General features: G+C 40.2%; 1 protein-coding gene across 1 annotated transcript in view; it reads right to left on the reverse strand.

Annotated features, from left to right (window-relative positions):
- The window catches only part of FAM19A1 (family with sequence similarity 19 (chemokine (C-C motif)-like), member A1), a 216,656-nt gene that overhangs the window by 27,193 nt on the left and 164,420 nt on the right, over positions 1–25,043 (reverse strand). Inside the window, exon 3 of the mRNA XM_010016270.1 lies at positions 16,270–16,410. Coding sequence (XP_010014572.1) covers positions 16,270–16,410 — 141 coding nt within the window. The remainder of the gene's footprint in view (positions 1–16,269; positions 16,411–25,043) is intronic.

A 25,043-nucleotide genomic window follows, 5' to 3' on the forward strand; every position in this document is an offset into this window, starting at 1 on the left:
TTTTTAATGTCCCTGTGATTCCACAGGGCAGTGATACTGGGCATACAGCTTTGTCAGGAGGCCACCTGAAATACGGTGTTTCCTTTACAGCATTTTATTAGCACAAGACTAGGTAATGGAAGGAGTGTACAAAGAGGTGTAAAAATAATAACAGCACTGAGATATTGGTTTATAAGGAACTGGTTTTAAATTACAGCAGGGTAAGCAATACTTAAATTCAACAGTGAGTAAAAAAAAAGTAACTAAGCTATTACTATAGAGGGAGACACAAGTAATAACAAACTGAACAGTAAGCTGGAGAACAGAACAAGGTGTATCATCAGCACAGGAAGTCCTAGAAGCTTGACACCAGACCTTGGTGAAGGCCATTAATTATGTTAGCATTTTGCAGGAAGGGAAAAAAAGAAAGTTGAGCAACTTGCCCAAAAAAGGTAGCAGAAGAACTGAGAAAAGTCAAGACCAAGGCTATGGTCGTTACTTGGAAAAGGAAATTATATAAAAAGATGCTGGCCTCATAATATCCCCCTGAAGACACTCTATGTGTGCATGGCTAGAGATAGGAATACAGGCTGGAGAGATCCTGGAGGGAAAGGTTGTCTCTGCAACCCCAGTGAAAGTTTGATGACCAAAGGGGCAGCTAAACCAAAACAGCTGTGTCACTAAATCACATTTCTTTCTGGAAGGGATGAAGATTAATCAAGACAAAACTAAAAGCGAGTCTGATAAAATGCTTAAGTGACCACACTTGAAATGCACATTATTTGCATCAACTAGAGGATGAAACATTAGTTTTCCATTATGCTGCAGGAAATAGCAGCTTGCTAAATAACTCTTTTAACTTTCCTCTGGCACCTATTGATTATATCCAATAGAAATTAAGAGTAGAAGGCAATTAAGTTCAAAATTTAATGGTGTTCTGCTCCTGTTAATTTACTGCTTGACCTGATCAATACATTACACTGGATAACAATCTATTCCAGCAATGTTTGGTTCCTCCAGTGTCCCATCCACTAAAACTATAATAATAACATGTAACTAAATTTTAAGTAAATAATACATGAAATTAATAAAATACTATATAAAATAATTAAAAATTGGATTACTCACTGTAGTGGTGAAAACAACAGCTTAAAACTAAATTGACTTTTACAGCACAGAGCTTAGACTGTGTCAAAATACTAGATAAGCTACAACCTCAGCTTTACAGAAGCCTCTGGAAATCGAAATCTCAAGCACGTTTTAAACATCTCACATACACAGCAGTACAAAAAAACCCCATCCTTAATTTACAGGGCAAAACTGAAGTGGGAAACTAAAGATCAATGGTAGTAAAAGAAACAATATATGCTGTAGTCATTCTTTCTTGTACATAATAGTTAAAGTCTCTAGGTGAATAAATACCATATAGGCTTTATGCATAACAAGCTCTGTCAAAACCTAGATGATGTTCTGAGTTGATTTGCATTAGGGTGCAGGTTTTTTTTGGTCCTCTCCCCAAAACCTTGTAAGCACTTTTTAAATAACTAAGCCAATCTCCTAAAGGAAACAGGGATTATGTGGCATTTGCCACTTCCTTTTGTCGTCAAAGGTGGTGCAAGAGGATATGCACAGAGGTAGGGTTAGGGGCAGGTAAGCCTTCATCTCCCATCAACCTGCCTCTCAGTGGCTGCCCATTCCCACACTGCTATGCAACACTGAGTGATCATGACCACAGTGATGCTGTCATGACCACAGCAATGCTCCAACAGTCCTGCCTTGCAAACATAATCCTTGAAGAGGACAAACCAGGTGCAAATAGTGACGAAAGTCCAGCATGCATCAAGCAATGAAGCATTTCTCCTAAGAGGTATCTCCTTCCAGGAGCAGAATCACCAAGTGGTTCTCCCTCCTCATGTGTGCTATGTGCACACATGGATGCTTATGTAACTGGCTGAATTTCATCATTTTTTTTAAAGCAAAATTCAACATGTCAGCATAAAGTGAAAACAAAATATGATGAGGTCTTCTGAAAATCTCCTCTTCACTGATCGGCTGTATCCCCACCAGCATTCACTGTGAAGCCAGCACACCATTAATCACTATGAAACATTTTCATTTATTTTGACACCAAAGAGAAATTGGAAGGAAGAGTATTTTTGGATGAGAATGGAAAAGAGGCTGTAGAAATATCTCCTTTTATGTTATGGTTTCCCCAGACTGACAGTAGAACAGAACCTGTGGGTCTGCCCTCTCTCTGCCTCCCATGCTATCTATTTTTATCTCATCCTTCACAGATACAGTAACAGCAATCTGAATAGTGTACATCTTTAATCTATTTAGCTACTGCACACTCTTTGAGGTTTCTAAGAAAGAAAAACACTCCAAACGTTTGAGGTTATTTATCCAGTATTACCTAACAAACACAGCAAGTCTACTCCCACTCTGCAGGGTAACCTCTCCACTCCTGTGTTGCCCACAGCCCAAGTTTTCTGTTTTCCACTACTCAAAGCCCGTGTTCTTGCCCTTGCTGGATGCCTGCCTTGTTTTGCAGCATAAACTAGTAGATTGTGGGGGTTTTGTTAGACTGCAGAGTGCAAGTATAGCCCCCTTGGACTCTGCAAAACTCCTGGCAAGGACCTCTCAACAACTGTGGTGTTGTTTTCTTAGTAGAAAACCAAACAAAACCCATACTGTAATAATTCCAGGCACCTGTCATTTTTAGGTGAAAAACAGGGTAGGAAGCAGAAGCATCTACGTTCTTTGACATATTGTAGTATGCCACGAAGTGAGCAAATACAAAGGTAGACATAGCCAAAACTTGTTGTACAAGTAGGACACTAAGCTATCGTAGCTGATTTGTATTCTATGGAAAGCTACATTTAGCAGGACCTAATATTTCAGGAAAAGCTAGCAGAACAAGCACACCATCCATGCTCTGAGCACAGGGATACTGCAGTAAGCTTTGCCCATAATTCAACTCAAAATGTGCAGACTCAGCAGAGTCAGGAAGGGCTCTGGCTGGCCCTTTTGCTCCTTTTTTGCAGTGCTAATGTTCCTGTCTACACATTTCCTCCAGGTCCATGATTATTAGATAGTCATACTTAGGAAGACAAAGTAAAAAAGTAAGAACACCAGAATAAAAGTGCAGCAAAATTCAGCAAAATACAATTACTACTTCCTAAAACGGCACAGGTATCCACCAAAAAAACAGAGCTGGCACTCACAGTCATGGTGAAGCTGCAGTGTAACAGGTCATTAAGATCCAGGTGGTCCTTGCAGGATTCCTACTAATGATGCACTGTTGAAATTGAAAGAGCACGTTTATAGCTTTATATTTTTAGCAGCAGTCAGTAATAGAGACCATTGTGTTGTATTTGCTTCTTATCTCACACTATGTAAAGCAGAACCTAGCAAATGCTTCACAGTTAGCAATTTATTTGATTTAGGAATGTATTTTGTGTCCATGAACAATCTGCTAACTGAGTGTGTTGATTACACTTTGGTTATTTTAGAAGTATTTGGTGAAAAAACTTTAAAAGGAGACAGTTTGCTCTCCAGCTACTGCGTTAGTATTTCAGGCATGCACTACTGAGAACTTATTAGCTGGGTTGAAATCCTTCAGTCTAAACCACAGCCAATTTATTCCTGTAACACTACTTCCTCACAGGTCATCATCGGTATGGGTTAGACCTGGAGGTTGTTTATAAACATGAATTCCTATTGCTATTTCTCCTGGTTTAACAGTAATCCAATAATAAATTATTCTAATCCCCTATTTCTTTTCAAATGCCAGACTATTTTTCTTTGCAAATATAGACAGGAAAGGGAAAAAAACCCTAATTAAAGAAAGTTAAATCAGCAGGGCAGAAGTTCCTTACAGGGCTTAACACATAAAAGCATTCACAGGCAGTTTTTTCCTATACCAAATATGTTTATTTTAACAGTTAGTCTGTAATATTTTTGGCATTTCTGCCCCAGACTTCTGTATTGCATCATACTTAGTCTTTCACACCGCCTCTACTGACCTTTATGGGACTGGCTTCCTCTTCTCTGAAAAGCAGGGGAAAAAAATCCCCTTCACATTCAGTTCAGGCTGTTCCTGGTACAAATGGTAGAGCAACCTCACAATTTGCCTTCTGTGCTCAGCCAAAACAGCCTGAAGGTGCGAATTGCCCGCAGCTGCTCCCCCCCAGCAGCCTCTAAGGACATGGTCCCATCAAACTGAGGCTCTCACGCCTCATCAGAGCTACTGATTTTGGAAACTGGTACAGAGCAGTGGGAGGCTGCCAACACTAACTTCCTAAAGGTTAATACTTACAACTACATTTTGGCTGATATTTTCCAAGCTGCCTAGAGGGAATGGATGCCCAGTGCCCATTAATTTTAATAGGAACTGGGCAGGCACAGTCCTTATGAGTCTCTGACTATTTCAGCCTATTACTGTTGGTGACATAAGGTTTGATATTGCAAGCGGCTGATTACCTGCTGGGAGCACTGAAGCTAATGCAGCTCCTATATTTTGGCTTGAAAATTGAATATGCAAAATGCATGAAGAGTGTGGCCATGCTTACCATAAATAATGAGTTTAAATGAAAGTGGTTCACATGGAAAGGGTTTAACCTGAAGTTTGTTACAAATGAATGTTCCTGATTATTTCAGATTTATACTGATTCAATACAGCACACACTTGCAGGAGTTTTCACTAAAGGCCTTTGCGTAAAGGTTGCTACATTCAGAGCATAAGCATTTAGCCTGGTTTGTCAATTTATTCCCTTTATTAGGAAGTTGTACCAGGTTTCAAAAGGTTTTCAGTGCCAGCAAACAGCAACTGCAAAACACAGATCTGAGTGGTATGTGATTACATTTGAACTTTAGGAATTTCAAAACCTCCCCCATTCCTTTTATTTGCTAAAGCTGTCTACACAAAATACAACTAGACCATGTCCATTGTAATTACAGATCATTTCTGATCAGAGTGTCCATCCTGCCATGTGATAATGAGCAAACTCAGCTGGAAAATCTGCAAACTTCAAGTGATACTTTCTGCTAGAATCCCCACTTGTGGGCACCAGGGGGTTGTTTGAAGAATGGAAACCAGGTAGCAAGGCTATAATATACTTAATTTGTGTTTGCAAATGCTGGGGTTTTTTTTGCAATGACCACACAGAATTGTTTCAGAGGAGCAGTAGAAATGGATTCTGCAATACTTAGTCATTATTGCTTAGCCAGGGAAGTCCAGCACTGCCATCTCTGACAAACAGAATAGATTAAAAAAGCCTAAGTCAGTATGTACAACGCAGAATTAATTGGTTCCACTGCTAAAACTGATTCATCAGCATATTATTGCAAATAAATGGATTAAAAAAAGATATCAATGTGAGCCAGCTGAACAATAAAAAATTACTGTATCAAATAACTAAAGACTTCAAAACGAGATGGAACTTTTCCATGTAGCTGCTTGGCAACTTTATCCCCCCTTGTTATATTAATAAATTCACAACATTGACAAAATATTTTTGTTTTCAAAAATTGACTTTCAGAAACTATCACACAACTCCCCCAGACTTCACCCTTCAGTTGGTATGAAATGGAGCTGCTTGTAAACTAATGTGATTTGGTTTTGTAAGATTTCCCCCCCCCAGGTTGAATGAATTCTTGCTATGTTAAAGGCAAAGCACTGTGGCGGTTTGACCCTGGCTGGAATCTAGGTGTCCACAGAGCTGCTTGATCACTTCCCTCCTCAACAGGAAGGGGAAGAGAAAATATCTCCCTTTGCTTTGCTGCCCTACAACTCTTCCCTCTCAGTAGAAGCTGCTTGTTCTCCTGAGCAGCCAAAGCCTTTCTCCTCATCTGATCACATAACTTAATTCATCTCCTTTCTTGAAGCTGAGTTTAAGCTGAGTGGACAGAGCTGTACATCCATCCCAGGAAGGGACTACTCACTGTGTTAGAGAAAAGCATGATGCTTCTCCAGCTCTGCCAAAAATTCCTTGCCTGTTTCCCTGCCTGGCATTTGCACGAACCAAATTCATCACAAGACAAAGACAAACAAGAGAAATGAACAGCAGCAGTGCAACAATGAGGCCCGGCCTTTGCTGCTCAGCTGAATCCCAGAGGAAACACAACCTGCCAAAAACTGTATGGATTTCCTTTACTGTTTCATTCCTGTGCTTTATGGTTCAAAGCAGTGAGCACCCTCCTAACCCCCATCCTGCTCAGGGCAAGAGGTATCTGTGTCCCTGGATAATGATCTCACAAATGAGAGACAAATGTTCATTACACTAATGGGCTTTGGTTTCTTTTATTTAACAGGGACTACAGGTACTCTTGTTTTAAAATATGTTCATCCAGTTAGCAATTTGCAAGACAAGGAAAGGAAATTTCCAAAGGAAATGGAGTTCATTTGGTATTTGCATAACTGTATCACATACAACCACATTTGACGGTATTTCGTGGAGGGGTCTGTAGAAAAAAGAGAGGGCAGTTTGTAATAATAAAACCAATATAGAGATATGTTTTCTACTCTCATTTGAGTTAATGGGAGATTTGCCACTCTCCTCAGGACAGTGTCATTTGCTTCTCAATTTCATTCCTGAGTGATGGTTTGTGCTGATGTTTCACCTTGCTGTTTGTGACTCCTGGACACATTAGGAAGATGAAAAAAAATGTACTGACCATGCTCATGCATCTTGAAAACTCTGCTGTATGCTTGCTGTCTAGGAATTGTAATCAAAAGGAAATGATTACACAAGACCACGTATTAAAAGCAATCTATCTGCCTGCAGACCAGGTGCTAATGACACAGGGCAAGAATGCTTAGAGTGTAGCACCCAGCTCCTTTCCATACCTCTGTCTTTTGCATGATACTTACTTTCAAAAGGGAGAGGCAGTAATTTCTTAAATATTATTGAAAGTTGCCAACCTACATGAGCACTTGTGCTTGCTTAACCTTGAACAGTTATTGTAGTAAACTGAATGGTCTATGAAAACAGCTCCCAAAGAGGAATAATGCTTTCTTTGAGACTGCTTTCTGACACCTACATATAGAGACCTGTTCCAAAATCTGCAGGCTATGTAGGTGCTGAATAGCACCCTCCCTCAGCACCAAGTCTAAGATTTGAAATAAATCCCTCGCTTGCAATGTACTTACTTGATTCCTAATGTAAGGCAATTCTGCAATGTTAATGCTTGAAAATCATCCAGAACAAACTATGGGCTGAGAAACTACTGAGAGGCTTGGGTCCTGCAGCTGTCTGGTTGTATTCTGAGAGGAGGAACTGGAAATGTGTCTGTGATCAATTTTATGGATAATCAATTCTCTGAAATCAATTAAACACTTGTTGGTTTGTCTGCCTCTAGTTGCAGTTGCCAGATTAATTCTTGTAGTTCTACACAGTGGACGGTCCCAGTGCTAAATCAATGCCTCTTTTTTGAACTCACTGTAACAGTAAAAGTATTAATGATGTGTATTCTTCTTACAAAGATTTGATTGCTGCCTCTGTAAAATTTCAACATGTAATAACTTCAGGTTCTTGTCTCCTAATTTAGAGAGAGCACGCTATGTAACAGCATTTCCCATTTTTACTTAATCATCCACTTCTTTCTTATTCAAATCCTAATCCTACAAACCACATTCAAGCCGTGTGAACTAGCTCCATGTTTATAGATAGAAAGTAACCTTGAAAGAAAGAAGAAAATGCTTAATACTCTGCAATACTCAGATCACGTATTTTCTGTACTGTATGAAAGACACCTGTAGACAAGCAGCATTTCACAGCCCTAGTGCACTGAAAACACACTATCTGACGCAGAAAAGGTGTACGACATGATCTTATGCAGAATGACCCATTTAGTAGTATGGTCTTTCTGGCAGAGACAGATTATCATCTGAATTACTGCAAAAAATTTGGTGTAAGGGGATACAGCACAGATGCTAACTTGACCTTAACGTTTCTCTAAGTTCCTCTTGGCCACCGATGAGCTGAACGCTGGTCCCATATGTTCCCTGAAGACTGTGAGCGAGGATTAATAGCCAGTTGCCATTCTGTTTGTTTTCCTAAACTCAACTACCCATGCCATCATTTGGCAGCAACTAGCAGGTCTCTCTGGATTTCAAGAGCCAGTTTACATCAGCTGAAAATCCATCTCTGGGTGTCAGACCACTCTCTGAGTGCAATTTGTATGCTGTACTTGGACCACAAACATGTGCTTTGTCGCACGAGACACAGATAAATCTGGTGGTTTTTTAAAGGCATGGTGTAAAGGTTTAAACCTGTTACTCCTGAGTTACCACACATCCTGTAACGGCTGGCAACATCACTCCATTCAAATGTAGTAAATGGCAGCAAAGTTCTTTTGCTCGCTGCCTTGCTGCAGCCACACAGAGCAAGTACAGACCAGACTCCATAACTTGTGGTAGGTGTACAGGATATGATTAACATCAAGTGTCTTACACACAAATTCCTCCTACATATCCAGATCTTACTCTTCTGAGCTACATCTGTGTTACCCCTCAAGCAAAGCTTTTTGGCTCTGACATACGCTACTCACTCCAGCCTTGTGATCATTTCTTGGACCGGCTTCTTCCATCTAGTTCCTGACATTTGGAGATCTCTCCCTCAGCATTGCTGGATGCTGGCTGGTTGTGAGAGCATCCCTGAAGGTTTTTTTAGCCTCTACATCCACCATCTGTACATTCGCAGATAGGCCACAGGGGGCTGCTGCCCTTCTTCAGGGCTACTCTGGGCTCACCTGGGTAGATCAATGTACGCGAAAGCTACAAAAACCCCTTCTCTGGGTTGTCCTTCATGCTTGCCAGGCAGCATGCCCAATCCTTATGCTACCTGAACTCACAGGGCTCATCTGCGTGGTCCTGCCTCTGGCTTTTTCCACCCAGCGTGTGCTTCTGTTGACTGTGGTGCCTGGCACACCGGTGTGGTTGGCTGCCCTCCATGCCAGCGCTCCGTGCCTCCAAACCCCCTTACCAGGCTCTTTCCAATGCTATGATTAACACTCCAAACTACCTATAAGAGGAGAAAACTCCTACTGTTTTTCCATTTAGCCTCTAGTGGCTTATTGCAAGTATTTGAGAGAAAGGTTACTTTCCTCTGTATGGAGGTGAAGTAATTATATGTTTCTGTATGTCTTCACACTGCTATGCAGCCATGCCGTTCTCTAATTTCACCATGAGGCTGTGGTTTATACACCTTGGTTGGCTGCAAGGGCTCTGCTCCCTTTGTGTCAGCACTGAAACCTGTCAGCTGGAGGCTGGAAAAATGACCACCCCTCACGCAGGCGGAGACAGCGCCATGACTTATGGCTTTTTCCCTCTCTTAGGTAGAAAAAGAAAATGTTTTTCTTGTGGAAATTGGGATTTAAGCGAGCTCTCTGTACTTCATCAGTGGTGTATTAGTCAGCTCTTCTATAGGCTTGATATTAAAAAGGGTGGTTGCTTTGCTATGCAGGAAACCGCAATGTCAATTGGAAAAGAAAGAAATGTAAAACATAGGTAGGGAGATAAATAATAGCCGAGATGAAGATGTACTCACATAAACCCACAGTCGGATGATCTCATTAGCTGCACCATCTTCACACCAAAAAGACATGATCATCCATCTACTTCTCCCTAATGCCTGGTGGATGTTTGCATGCAGCACCATCAATGCAGTCCTCACTGAGAGATGGAAAGAGCCTGGCTCGGCAGCCCTTGCTGCAGACTTTGGATCAGGTTAGCTGTGAATTTGACCCTTGAATATCTCTCCCCTGTATACCTTAATCACTGGAAACATATATACATGTCTGAACAGCACTGCATTGATGTACCACCTATGGCAGGATGACTCTGCAGCATGTGTGCAGCTATATATATATATGTATACACACAGACATACATATGCTTGTACATATACTTGTTCAGGGAGAAGCATGGCCTCTCTGCTCTCCTCAGGTTGCTCTGGGTCCAGGAAATTCTACTGTGCTCTGGCATAAAAGCTCACCCGCCACCAGCAGGGTCAGGCACATACCTCCCCTCTGCTCCGTTCAGCTTCTGCCCTGCAGATTAGAAGGCAAACTGGTAATGAGAGCTGCTGTGCCTTGGTAAATGAACTAATTACTCTGCCTCATCACTGCCAGTTTTGCTTTTGCTCCCCTGAAGTCAGCACCTCTCAGGATCTGGCTGTAATTTCAGGGTGGCTGCAAGGGCATTTCATGTTTCTGGACAAAAGCAAAGTCTTAAAATACTCCACTATACAGTTAGGCTTCTTTCCATATATATCCTTTTTTAATAGTGCATGTGATATACTGAATTTCTTTTTGAACTTATTAAATGGGTGTCAGTGGGGAACAGAAACATTTTTCTTCTTCCTTACAAATGAAGTAATCTGAATTCACCAAATCACAAAAAAATACGAGTCTCCTGCTCAGTTCCAGTGGTGCTGCAGAAGGACAGGACTATAGATTTTCCCAGGAGTGTAGAATAATTCACCAAGCCTGCTCGTTATTCATATAGACAGTGCATTAATAGTACGGAACCCTGAGATCTCTTCTTATCTAGGCCGAAGCACAGCTAGAGGGATGAAAAGCTGACTCCTTGGATTTCAAAAAGCATTTTTCCCCCCTTTCTTCAAGAAATAAGAATTGATTGGAAGTATTTTCAGAGTGGGGAAAAAAAAGGCTTTCTAGTGATACTACCTAAAGTACATATTAGATAAATAGAAAACTATTGGCTTTGTGACTGTGAACCGTTTTCACTTGATGTAAGTGCTGATAGATACAGGATTATATCTAACAAAGCATTTACTAAGGACCTGACCCAAAGTCAATAGGAATCTTTTATTTGACTCTACAAGACTTAAATCCTGCACTCACTCCAGGGAAAGACATGAAGTTCCTGTATTTCCCATGCCCATCTCATAGCCAGTGAGAGCTGGGGTAGCACAGGAGGATGCTTGGGCTGAGCACCAGCTCAGGGCCTCATGGGGGGATATGCTACACCTCTGTACTGCACGAACACAGCACTCAGATAATGAATACTCACTGTACGGTAGACATCCATCATTTAAAAAATAAAATCAATTAGCTCATGTCCACAGCGTGGCTGCACTTACTGTCTGCCCAAGGAGTGACATACCTGGTATGATGTTTTCATGTGCAGGTCCTGTGTGAGAGAAAGGAAGGCAAATGCCATCAAAGGGAACATGTGCTGATGAATGTTGTCCTCTCCCTCGTCCCACTATTGCACATGGTAAAATAAGTACCAACCATCCAGTAGCATGAGTGGAGAGTTGTGAGGTGCTGGCACACAGAGGCATTAAATGTCACAGTGGTCCCAATGGTCATTAAGACTTGTATTTAATTTCTTAATGCTGCCCTGATGAGGTCTGATGTAAATCACAGGGTCACATGGTGGCTAGTGATGGATAATCCTCAAACTAATAGAAATATGCAGTATGTACATGCATGTTAATATTTCATATATTATGGAACAAAAGGGCTGTCAAGCATTGGAACAGGCTGACCAGGTAAAGGTGCAGTCACCACTCCCACAGGAATTTAAAAGATGTGTGGATCTGGCACCTGGGGACATGGTTCAGTGGTGGACTTGTCAGGGCTGGGTTAATGGCTGGACTCAATGATTTTGAAGGTCTTTTCCAACCTAAATGATGCTATGATTGTATGATTTGAAATGGGATGTTATCCAAAGTTAGTCTGGGAGAAAGGCAAATACTGGATTAATTTCACTTTGTTGTTCTGTACCAGTGAGATGAATTCATGAACAAGATGAGCAATAGAAGAAATCTTTGTCCCACTTAATGTAAAAGACATGCTGGAAATGGTGAAAAATTCTAAAAAAGACAAATATCTATTTAAAAAAGAAAAATATATGATGGGGGTTTATTTGTTTGGTTTAGTGGATTCTTTTAGTTTTATGCGGAATAACAGAAAATTAACTTAAGAAAAAACAACTAGTTTTGAAGCCACCAACTGATCCTTATTTATGAAGGTGAGCAGATTTTCTAAAGGATGTGGGCTTGACACCTGAGAGGACAATTGTCATGTGCACACTGATCCCACCAGGAAGGTGCAAGAAGCATTGCTGTGAAGAAGCAAAGGACATTACTGGGAACATCTCTCTTAGATAACCACAGTACCAGAAGAAGAATGCAGTTAACAGAGGACTAGAACCTCAAACCACAGGATAAATTGTACTAGCCACGCAACAACTAGCAAGGGGCCAAATCCCAGCTATTTGTGCTGATACCTGAATGTCCTCATAGACCCACGGAGCTTATTGCAGGAGGACAAAAATTCATGGGTTTTTGAAATGAGGAAGACACGCTGTTTGTAAGCACAGTGAAGAGGGAAGGATGTGAATTCAGGAGTATGGCTAAGAAACCCCTGCAGAAATAGTCTGTATGTCACACAAAAGCACCTGCGGTAACGGGAAAATGAGAGAGAGCAGGTCCATCAAAGCGTGAAGCTAGCGGGGTCTGCACACTAATCTGAGCTGCAAATTCGAGCCCTTTGCTGGTCCTGACTGTCTCTGAAGTGTGTGGGCAGGGTATTAGATCAGGAGCTGATGTGGTACCTTCAGACAGCCAGTGCACATGCTGTGTACAACAGCATCACTGTGGGGTAGGTTACTAACACTTTGAGTTGTATAGGTCCCCTGTGCTCTGGAGGCAGAGGGCTGGGGACTCCCTAGACATGCTCCACACTGCTTTCCCAGAAAAAGAGACCCTCCCAAGCTGCCGTAGCACAAATCCATTTGGACTTGTTCTGGATACGTATTTGGACAAATGGAGAAAATAATAACAGCCATGACAGAAAGCTGAACAGAGTGATGCCCATGGTATGTGCTACTGCCAAGTGGCATGCAGGATAAATTGTAGGAAGGTAAGGGACCATCCAAAACCATCCTTAAAAAAAACAAAAACCAAAAGACCTTGAAGTAGTGAAGGGAATCGTGAAAGTAAATGTGCAACATAAGAGGCAAAGAAACAGAAACTGGCATCTCTGTTTCATGATAAGATTCGGCTTTTGTTTGCTTTCACTGTTGCTACTATATAATTCATTGGTGATTGAGTCAGGTTTTAGGACAGTGTCTACTGAATGAGCAGCAAAGAATAATTTATAACTTCTGAGGCTGTCACAGCCTGGCCTCACTATACTTTAAGTTTGCTGGACTTGTGAGTAAGTGATGCTTGGGAATACATGGCAACTTCATGCACTTCATAGTTTTGTAGTACAAAAACACATACTCAGCCTGAATGTCAGCTCATTCAGGAGGAGGGCTGCATACATTAGTCCTATGTACTATGGCGTCCTATGGTGTGCTACCCGTGATATGATCTCACAGCAAGAGGACAAAAGGACCATTTATCACTCCTGATACTTATTTAAAAGGTTAAGCTGACTCCTACATATAATCGTATTCTCTATTAAACAGAAAACAAAGCCAGCTCTCCACACAGTGCCACCCACACAGCTCAGCTGTGTCCTGGAGCAATAGCTGGTAGGAGTGGAAGGCAATGCAACCCCTCCTCTGTAACATGAACTCAAACTGTCAAAGCACCAGCCCTGATGAGGTGCTTTGCTGCTGAAATTAGACTGAGAAACATCAAAAGTTTGATTCCGATCCCAGTAAGTCTCAGTTTGGCCAATGGTATAAACAGGGCAAGACTGAGGTTCAGTTTGTTTTATATACACTACCAAGCAGCTATCATCCATAGGAGGAGATGGCTCAAGGTAATAATCAACCACGGATGGGAGTCAAACTGCTAACATGGGATGCCCCAGTCGTTGTCATCTCTCAGACATGATCAGTCTGTTCAGGTGGGGTTATATTGCTGTACCTGAACACCCATGGATTTTTAATTAATGGACCCAAGCAAGCTTTCTTAGTAATAGATTACGGCTGGAAATCATATACAATGTAAAACCCAGTGTGAGATTAAATGGTCTTAATCCATTCAGTATGGTAGGTAAAGAAGGTGAAAAGTCATAGATGGCAATTTGAAATGTCACCATGTAGAAAAGAAACAGCAAATACCAAATCTTTGTGTGGGTTAAAATACTGATGTTAATGGGACACCCGTGGGACTTCTGGGGAGTTTGTTTTGGCAAGAACAGAACTACCAAATAGGCCAACGTTTTGACTTAAAACAGGTCCGTATGTCAAAGTCACAAAGCAAAGACAGGGATAAAACAAAAGCAGAAGAAAATGCCCCTTCTATTAATTTTTACGAACTGCATATTGGGCTTTTGAACTGTTCACCAGCCATCTACAAAAGAAGCTATGGGCTGACTACAACAACTAAACTTGAAAGCAGAAGACATTCCTTTGTAGTTCACATTTGCTGTCTTTGAAGTCACTGTGAATCTTACCAATGACTTCAATGGGACTAACTTTATATTAGCCATTGTTTTATCCCTACTCCTTTCAAAATTCCACACAATAACATTTCTTTTCCTTGTAATCCTGACAGAGCAATTAGGCTCCAGTCCACACCTGCACCCAACTTTTTTTCTTAAAACAGCATACTTTGAGCTCCCCTTCTCTGAACAGAATTATGAGATCTGAACTAATGGTGTCTCTCTGCTCTATCCAGTGCCTCTGTTTTTCATCATCTGCTGAAGAACATGAAATTTTTCAAGGCTTGTACAGCTGAGCTTTGGTTAAGACCAGCTGCAGGTTTCACCTATGGTTTTATGAGTGTGCTTAACAGAAAAAGAAAAGCTTATTTTTATCAGGGTAATCAAGCAATAACAGAATGGCAGAATGTGGATTAATGTGCAGTCATTTACAGATGCATTCATAGCGTGTTTCTAGTCACAAGTTCAGAGGCTGTATTGCATTCCCAGTGTAACATGGTGTGAAATACTGCACCATGATTTAAAAATTTGAAAGCCTTTTTGAAATAAAGCATTTTCATTCTATCTTTAATATGTAAACCAGATACACACGCACCACAAATACTTGCTGAGAAAACACGAGGTTCTCACTCCTCCAAGGCACCTCCAATCTCTTGTCTTTGGTGTTGAATGTGCAAGCCTCAGAGCTTAGTTTACACAAAGTCCACAACACCCACCAGTACTCCTGCCCCACACTGGGCTACAACTGGTCCATCCCCTGCTCCCTTGCTAGTGCCTTTTCAGCATGTGATTGAGACAAGAAATAAATTGAGAGAAGAAATAAATTTCCCAATGTTTGCTTGTAGAACTGCCCCCTCTCACTCGTTTGCAGGGAAGCTGAATGCCAAGAGACAGCCTTGAAGAGAAAAGCTTGGCTGCTTCCAAAACCTCCAGCTATACCACCACCCCTGGAAATCCAGGAATGGGAAGAATGAGGAGGGTCCAGGGCGGAGCCCACCTCGATTCTAGCCAGAATGAAATCTGGCTCTTTGAAGCACCTTTGGGCAGTGGGCTGATATAAACAACAGCACCAGACATTTACCATAAAGAACAGCGAGGAATTTTTATGAGACACTCATTTCACAAAGCTGCTTCACAGAGGAATTCTGCAACACGGAGCGGCTCGTTTGGGAAGGGTAACTAGTGGGATTAGTACCGTTTACTCCTAGTCTTCTTTATGCGATTTATATTTTGTTAAGCGCTTCCAAGCTGCAGCTCTCTCCCTGACTGCTGCATGGTTTTACTTCCCAACAGTGGCAGGGGAGCCCCAGAGAGGAATACACCCTGTGGAGCTAGACCTGATATGAAACCCAGACACAAATAACACTATGGTTTTCCTTCAGCAAAAAAACAATTCCCATGACAAGAAACAGCACCAGTGATTTCAAAAGATAAAGTTTTTTTTTCCTAGCTTTCTGTAGTATTTGTTACAGGACAAGACCACAGGATTTACTTATCTTTTTTTTTGCCACTGACTTTTCAAATGTCTGGTTAAATCAAAAAGAATGGCTGTTGTCCTTTGAAATATTTATGAATCAAAACTACTTTAGCACGGGGGGAACCCTGTGAACTGATGCAAGGGGTAATTTTGTCTAGTTATTTACTAAGGGCTTGATCTTGCCACAGAATCTGCTATATTTATCTAAATGCCTGTACTGAATGTCTCACTTTTTGAGTGAATCTTAACATGACCCATGTGCGCAGAACCATGGGCTAAAGTAGTAGACAAGATGGTGTAAATGTATGCTTATGCTTACAGTATTTTCCTGTTATGTTAAACAGAGAACACGACAAAGTTCCTATGCATAAGCTATAGACTTAAAGATATTTACTGAACGGTACACAAACAGAGACATATATACAGGAGGAGCTACTTGCCATCAACACAGGAAGGTCTGTTTCTTGTAGTCCCGGCCACTTTTCCAGGTAGACAGGAGCATTTTACTGTTTGTGATCTTTCCTCAATTCGATTCTTATTACAGCATCTGTGTGCTGCTATAACTTCACACGTTCCTCCTTCTGGCAAAAAAAAAAAAAGAAAGAAAGAAGAAAAGAAAAAAAAGAAGAAGAGAATATTGACACTCTGATTAGGAAGAGTAGCAGTGGCTAATCAAAGCACCCAGGCATGCTCCTGTCTTTGTCTGCATGGCTTCTATATAGGTGGGATTACAATGTTATTTTTCCCATTGTGCATGCTCCTGCACAAGCCAGGTGCAGTTTTAATAGGAAATGTAGATAAATGTCTCTCTACAGTAGCTGTAGCTTGCTTGTCTTATATTAGAATCTTCTCTGGCATCAGCAGAATTTTTGGCCTAAAAATGACTGTGTCAAGGTCTGGGCCTGAGGAAATGTAAGAAACATATTACAGAAAATACACAACAACTGTTGCCTGATTTTATGCTTGTAATAGTGGAGGCCTCTTCTCCCAGATATTCTATTGTACGAGGACAGGGGCTAAAGAATCCATGTAAAAGTGAGATTTTACTCCAAATGTTTGATTCCATGCTAGTACTCAGCCCTTACAGAATGACAGTCAGCCTCTCATTTACAGAATGGTCCAACAACATTTCCCTTTGCTACCCCACTCACTAAATTGGCAGTTTTAGGGCAGGAAACATTCCCTTTGTGTGTAAGATCACCAGGCTTAATTTGTCTGTATTTGTTCTTTATGAGCATTTGCCATAGTTTGATTAGGTGGAGAACACAAAGGACCGATAGACAGACAGACAGTGGCGCAGGGTTTATGAATACTTGATGTTTGTGGCATATGCTCCACACAGAAATGAAGCGTCAAGTGTATTATTTCCATTCACCTTAGCAGCGCAGGACAGGAGATGAGATGCCACAGTGGGCTAATGCACTGCCCAAGTAATTTCCCAGTTCCTCAGTTCAGATTGTATTTAGCTCATAATCACCAAGTATTTATAGTGCTAGTCTGTTCCCCACAGATATTTGGCTACTTTATGAAACTGCAGCATAAATTTGGCAGGATTTGTTTAAACTTAGTACAAAACGTCATGCACAGCCTACTGAAGAACACGATGTGTAAGAAGGTTTTCTTTATGCCACTATGAAATGTTAACTGTATGTTGCTTTTATTATAGCATTAGAAGCGTTATTCCTGTCTTTGGCTTTCACTCTTTTTGAAACAACCTGGAGACCTCTTGAACGCTACCATAACCCTGCAGCCAGGTTGGAGAATAAGCAGTGTGGAGATGTTGATAATCATATGGCTGTGAACAAGGGATGCTGGAAAAGATCTGGGAGTCCAGTGGCATCTCCCTGCTCAGAAGCAAGTCCTGTTAACTGGTGATTCTACGAATGTGACATTTCTTGGTGAAGCACTGGGGTAGATGGACTGGGAGAGTCTCCCTTGACTATATGTAGTTAAGGTCAAGTTGTACTCACAGTATTAAATGGTACAACTGCCAATAAACAGGAACTCCATAAAGTGTGGAAATGATTTAGAATATTAAACCTCCAAACCACTGATCTTCCAGGGTGAGTCAGTAGCTGAAAGCCTGTGAACTTCACTAGGGTAAACAAGCTTAGGTGGAATGGTCATGGGGTTAAGCACTGGTGAGTTTGCAAGCATGAGACAAGACCAACTCTGCAGTAAATATTTAACCCATCTGGAGAGAAATGCTGCTTCATGTATTAGTTATTAGGTGCATTCAGCCTGCTGACACAAGCTTTCTGAAAGCCAATGGGTGACACAGAAGAGAGACCCCAACAATTCAGAAAGCCATCATCTGACAAACGGTCTTCTAAGTGTCTCTTAGGAGTAAGAGGAATTGTGATTATCAACTCAGCCCCAAATGCTTTTATTTTTCTGTGAAGTAATTCCACAGATAAAATCCCTGTTCCCCCATCCAAATCATATTGAAAGCAAGGAAAATGTTCTCGCTGGTTTAATTCATCTTATGGTCATGCCCTAAGAGAAGAAAGATTCGTGATTTTATTGATTGTAACCTCAACCATAAAGATAATGTACACAGTAATAAGCATTTCTAATTTTAGACTACATAGACTGTGTGGTAAATATCTGTGAATAAGTTAAATGCTTCATTTTCTCTATTAATTTGCTGTATGAGTACTAATAACCACATCAGCTAGTCTTGCTTATTTGGTTAACTATGCAAAATAATGGGTTGTGGTGGATGAGCTTTATAACACTTTTAATTGTTACATGGAAGCTCAAGGTGCTGCAGCAATAAAGAATTTAACCCAAAGTGCGTAGCTGTTTATGAGTGGAAAACATTGAAACAATAAAAGCAATGAAAAAACGCTTCTTTTTCTGTTAGACAGTTAAATACATTAATTGTAACTTTTATCTGCATGAGCTATAACTATAATCCAAATAATAATAACAATAATAAAAAGACTCTTCCCAATGCTGACACAGAGGTAAAAAATCCATCTCACATGGAGAAAGTTCTGAAGGTTACACACTCAGTTTTCCTGGAAAATGTGATATGTATGGTCAGACTATTTCATTAGCCTATGAATGACTACTGGATAGCATTGCACGCAATGTGTTTTGCTGGTATCTATTGTACCAACCATGCATATACACATCAGACTTTTTAAAAGCCATATACAAAATGGGAATAGATAGAGGTATCCAGACAAATACAAATGGAAACAGTGAGAGTAGGAAAAAAATATCATTCAAAAATCATGCTCTTGATGATGCTATCCAGAGAAATATACACATATATAAGAAATATAGTGGGGGGTGAGGTTGTGTTTTCAACTTAAATTTCTATTTCAGCTCTACAAATGGAGAAACAAGTTAGAGCAGGGAGGGGAACGTGAATCAGTGTTCAGCATCCACTGAAAAAAGATTCAACACATTCGAATATATAACCTTTTTATCCTGTGGTTTTTAGTTATTTCCCATAATTTGGCAGGAGGGGAGGAGGGCACCAAGAAATGCTGCAATACCAGTATCTGAGGACTTCTGCTCCTGAGCTGGTGATTTTTTTCTCAGTGATTCTAGATTATGGGAAGAGCAGGTGAGGTATTACGGTGCTGGCAACCCTGAAAAAGTATGAATTATTGACCTGATAGGCTGTGAGTGCAGCAAAAGTTTGCATCATTGTCACCAAACCTAGAAATATCTTTTTTTTTGAAGTTTATGGTCTATTGAGCTAAGGTAGCTTCTGGCTTTGTTTCCACAATAACAGCCTCACCTAACTCGTTCAAGTCAATAAGGGATTTGTCATTAATCTTAAAAGGAGAAGAAAGGGCTCTAAAATCCTCCAAGCAAGTGTCTTCTGAATGTTTTGTGACAGTTACATTTCATGAAGTGGCTACTTTATCCACCTGGCAAGAAAAACAGCTTATGTTTTCTTAATTCCCTGCTGCCCCAAGAAAGTCCAAAAAGGATTAGAAATGGAATAGGAACTTGCATATCAGGAATAGCTCTGCTCTTTCTTCATGAAGCTTCAGAGATGAATGAAAATGCCCTAACACAATTTATATCCTCTTCACACCAAACATTACTAGGACCTGATAATAAGAACAGCTGATCATTTCTGAGCACTCAGTTCACGGGATGCCCTCAGCTTTGCCTGATGGAAATGTGATGCCTATCAAAGCAAGAGGGACAGAATTGGCTGCTGGGAAGGATGCTGGGCTGTTCAAGATGGCATCTGTGGCATTCCAACTTCCTTCATGTCTTCTGGCCTTCCAGAAGTCTTTGTTCTGCATAGTCTTACAATATGAAACTGCAGAAAAAATACATCATTCTCACTGTAAAATGGGGACAACTGTTTGTTACTCCTCCAAATGGTTTAATTCTAATTGAAGGAGACTAAACTCCCGAAATCATATTCATTTTTGTCTCTGTTATAAAGCCTCCTTGAGCTGAACACACTGCAGAGTGAGATATTTTATAAGTATGAGCCTACTGTGGGAGGCTGTGATTTAAAATATCTAATCACCTATAGGGTCTGAGTGTGTGCCAGACAGAAGCCAAAAAGCCATCTTCTAGTCATCTCCTTTTTTTTATATCTCTAGCTGAGAGGTAATAATAAAAGCATATTTTGCACTTCAAAATTATAACTCGCCTCTGTATTCTAGCCAAGCCTGAACTTATCAGTAAACAAACATAAAAAAGGCAAACAGCAGTACTGATTTGTGTTATACATTGTGGAAGTCATTAACTATGACTCAGGTAGCAAAACTTATACGCTCTCTCTTTGACAGTGATGACAATTTAATAGTATTTGACTCTGCTGAGTTACATGGAGCATCCTGCAGCAATGAGAGAGGCTGTTTATCAAAATGATAAACATGTTTTCATTTCCTCCTTGGCTGCATGTATGTGATCAGAAGTCTAAGGCCATCAAGAATTCACTTATTCTGGCCACCAGACAGACATTAAGCTATTCAGGACCATCTGTGCCTGAAATGAGTTCCACTTAATGGACCTTCCTAGGGCAGGTCAGTCATAATGAATGCATGTGTGCATGAATGCATGAGCAAAGCACCGCCTAGGTGAGACTTCTTGGGTTGTTTGGTGGAGGCACAGACGGCTGATAGATAAGATATGCCTTTCTTTTGGGGGTCATACGCTCAGTGATTTTAGAATTCAGATCCTCTACATTTGTTTCTATCTCATTGTCAATGCATCACGCAACCTCATCCAGTTGAAGGTTGTTGTAAGAACTTGTTTGTATTTCTTGCAAAAAAATAGTGATACCCAAACAACTTCATAAGATTTGCTGGTCAGATTCTGCCCTCTGTTACGCCATAAGCAATCCACCATGGGAACACAAGCAAAGGAAATCATATGGACCAATTTTATCACCATTTACAGGCAGTTCATTAGGACTTTTCCTAGTTTTGATAGCTCTGTTTATTTATACAGCTTTATACATTACTGGAGAGTCAATGTTCTAGTGTTGTTACCCTGCTTAGGGTCACATACATGTATGTTATTCTGATAAACGCTTAAGTATATGCAGATGTTGCTAGACCTAGGAGACCAGAGAAAACTTTAAACAGAATTGAAGTTCTTCAGACTTCAAGCAAATGTTTAACAACATGATAGTAAAAATTCTTCACACATGAAGACTTTCTGAAATCACGCTTACAGAAACAAATAGGTGAAAAAAAATTGCATCCTTGCCACCTCATGTCTGTACACAAACATCCTAGAGAAAGAAAAGGCAACCTTGTGATAGCCAGTTTTACATTTACTAAAAAGATTTCAGATTTGGGGGCTGCAGTTCGAAGACTTTACAGTTTGAATAAGCTTTGGAAACTCCCCAGGTGTAATTAATACATTCATAAGCTTTAATCAAAATGTTTATGCCAGCTAATGTGCCAGAACTACAGACTACATTACGCTCAAGGGAAAATACTATACTTTACTTTACTTTACGAAATAATAAACCACTACTATGTTACTTAGAAAATAACGTTTTTGCTTCTGATGGGAATATGTAACAGATGGAAACACAAAGTCCTATGTTACTCCACAAGCCACTTCATAGGTGAAAAAGTAAAAGACTCCTCGTAGTCACAGTGCAATTACACTCCAACTTTTGCTTGTCATCTAACTCACTGACATTCTGTATCTGCTCCAGAAAAAGGAGGATCAAGCTTACAGGATGCATTTCTACACACAGAGTGACAATGGTTGCACAGTGATCAAATAGGGTTTAGGGTTTTTAGTCATTTTTGTAATGTTAAGGCTGCCAGAATGCTATCGGTGCCAATGAAGTTACCAGCTGAATTTGGCCCTTAGACTAAAAGGTACCATCAAAAAATGGACCCAAGGATTAAAAGTTAGCATTGAGCCATACTTAATTATTTTCCATTATAATAACTGATACAAATAGATGAATGGGCTACTTATTATATATGGACTTACAGTAACAGTGGGCTCTGCAAACATCCTGGCTATATCCCAGATTCTTTTTTCCCAGTGGATCAGAGTAGACTGCAGTGGTCGTCTGTTTCCTAAATTTATTATTATTTATATTTTCATTAACATTCAGTGTTTTCATTGTTCATTACCTGGGATATATATTATTTTGAGTTTGTGAAGAATCTATGCAACACCACCAACACAACTGATTCCTGCTTGGGTCGTTAAGTTGAGGATAGGTTGGGATATTGTTTCCTCAAACGTTGTTGGTATGAAAGGGTTCTGTGGAGACACAGAGTCCCCTCCTCTAAAGAAAATGTTATTTGTTTACAAAGGACCAGAACAAGTAGTTCCATAAGGAGTGTGCCTAGCAAAATTTAGTTTCCTGGGGATGTTCACCTTATGGTTAATGTAAAATTCCTATTGAGCTGCTTCTGATGTCTGGGTGACTTAAAAGAGTGCTCATGGAGGTCACAGCTCAGCCGAAAGCCCGCAGAACTCTTTCCTGGTGTGTGGTGCAACATTCCAGTTCAGGCCCCAGTTCCTATATCACTGATACAAAGACCCTATTTTGAGTAATACCAACAATGTTATTGTCTTGGTTTGCGTTGCACATGGTCAAAGTTCTTCTGGAGAAGAACTGTTCAACAAAGCAGGTCAGATATGTATGAAATTCATTTCATACAATCCAAAGTTTTGATAGATTCTGAAGTCAGAATTCATAAGCTAAGAGGGGCAACGTGCATTCAGCACAGGCATCTCTGGTTATTTATGGTGCTATAAGTTAATTCTCTAACAGTGGTTTCAACACAGAAGACCATTTCCATGAAATTAAACTTTTCTACAAAAGTAGGTAACAAAAGAATTTCTAGAGGAAAATAATATTTTTGTTCAGCAGAATGTTAATATTTCATTTGAATACTAACTCTCTTTTCTTTTTCATTTGTATTTTATTTTCCATTCAGTATAATAGGGGAAGGATATGCAAAGCTCTAATTAGCACATGGATTTGTAGTCTTTTACAGTTTTCTACTAATGGTGTCTGCCATCAGCCACAGGAGGCTTTTTATCTGAGAGATTTACAGATTCTTAAGCTTACACCCAGAATAGACTCTGATCCTCAAGAACAAGTTTATTCACAGAAATTAAAAATAAGGTGTGGTGTTTTGTTTTTTTGTAAAGGAGAGATGGTACAGATTCTGCTCTTGAATTCACAAAGAAAACCCAGAGAACACCAATGTATGAGATGTGGGTGGATCTAGGGCAGGCTTATGGATTTCCATATCAAACCAATATACACACTAGAGAATAGGTCTTTCTGCTAAAGAGCCTTGCAAATTGATCTCCTGAGAAATTTGCACAGGACCTTGTTCTTATGCATATTAAAAAAGAAAAGAAAAAAAAGGAAAAATCTCTTAAAGATGAATCAAAGGAAAAATGGTATCTAGGAAAACAAGGCAGCCTTCTAGCAGCTACTGCCTCCGGCACATTGCATCTCTAACGGCAGTGCAATAACCAGCGTCGGCTGAGGTACTCAAGAGGACACCAGGGCAAGAGTGGCTGGAGACGAATATTGATGAGGAGTTTGCTTCTAGCTGTTATTGAAGCAGAGTTGTGGGTAGCTTTAATTATGATTTTGTATCCATGTACAGTATACGCATACACAGAAATGACAGAGTTTATGAGAAAATCCCACCTACTGTGTGTGTGCACTGTCTCTGACAAGACAGCAGTGAAAGCACACAGGCAGAGCTGCCTGCACATACCCACACACATACCCCATCCACCTGATTGCTTTTTTACAAGATGTATTGAAAGGTACTATTAGCATTCTTGTACTGATGAACTACAAAAAGTGGATATGCAACCCAAGAGGTAGTCAAGAATCCAATGTGCTCTTAGTGAAGATCTTAAGTCCTTTAATGAGATTTCTTTTACTTCAAATGAGATCAACTTACAGCAACTTTAAAAAATGGAGGTCTGAAATTAGAAGTTTTGTAGGATTTACAGCTCTGGAATACCATTAAGAGATATATACAAAAAGGCAGGACTTTAACACTCCAGGAAGAGAAAAAATGTGATTTTTGAGAAATAAGTTCCATATCAAAAAGTAATAGGCGTTATGACTCTAAATTTCATTGACTTTCAGTGAGATATGACACTCCTAAAGGTCTATATCACTTGTAAATGGGATTTCTTGGTCTAAATTATGTAGGCCTAGTTAGATGAGCATAAAATATGGAAGTATCTTTTAAGAAATCTTGCCCTTAGTCACTTGGGTGGTTTGGAAAATTTAATATTTGATATATCAGAGAGGATAAAAAAAAGAAAAAAACAGCTTGGGCAAAATAGATGTAATATGCCTGCATTCAAGCACTGCTCCTCCTATAACTTAACCTGCAGGCAGCAGTATAAGGTAGAGATTAAAAAGACCTGCTATGCTATTCTGATCATTGCTTTACAGCTGCACAAGTCTGCCACAGAACAAATTTTCTAGGTATCAAAGCTATGGAGAAATGAACATTGCTGCTGCTGAACAGAAATGAACATTTCCAATATTGGCATCTCTAGTTCTTTGCCAGAGTTGCAGTGAAAATCCAAAGTGGAATTAGGCCTGAAAATATCCTAAAATTTGAGCGAACTACAGAATATTGTTCTTGGGGCCTCAAAATGTTGTTCTAAATGCTGTCAGAAAAAGGCATCCAAAGAATGAATGCTAAGTTAAATGAACCTCAGAAAAGACACACAATGAAAGAAAGATAGGATAACA

The sequence above is a fragment of the Nestor notabilis genome, unplaced genomic scaffold (assembly GCF_000696875.1).
Source record: "Nestor notabilis isolate BGI_N333 unplaced genomic scaffold, ASM69687v1 scaffold4516, whole genome shotgun sequence".
Lineage (NCBI taxonomy): Eukaryota > Metazoa > Chordata > Aves > Psittaciformes > Psittacidae > Nestor > Nestor notabilis.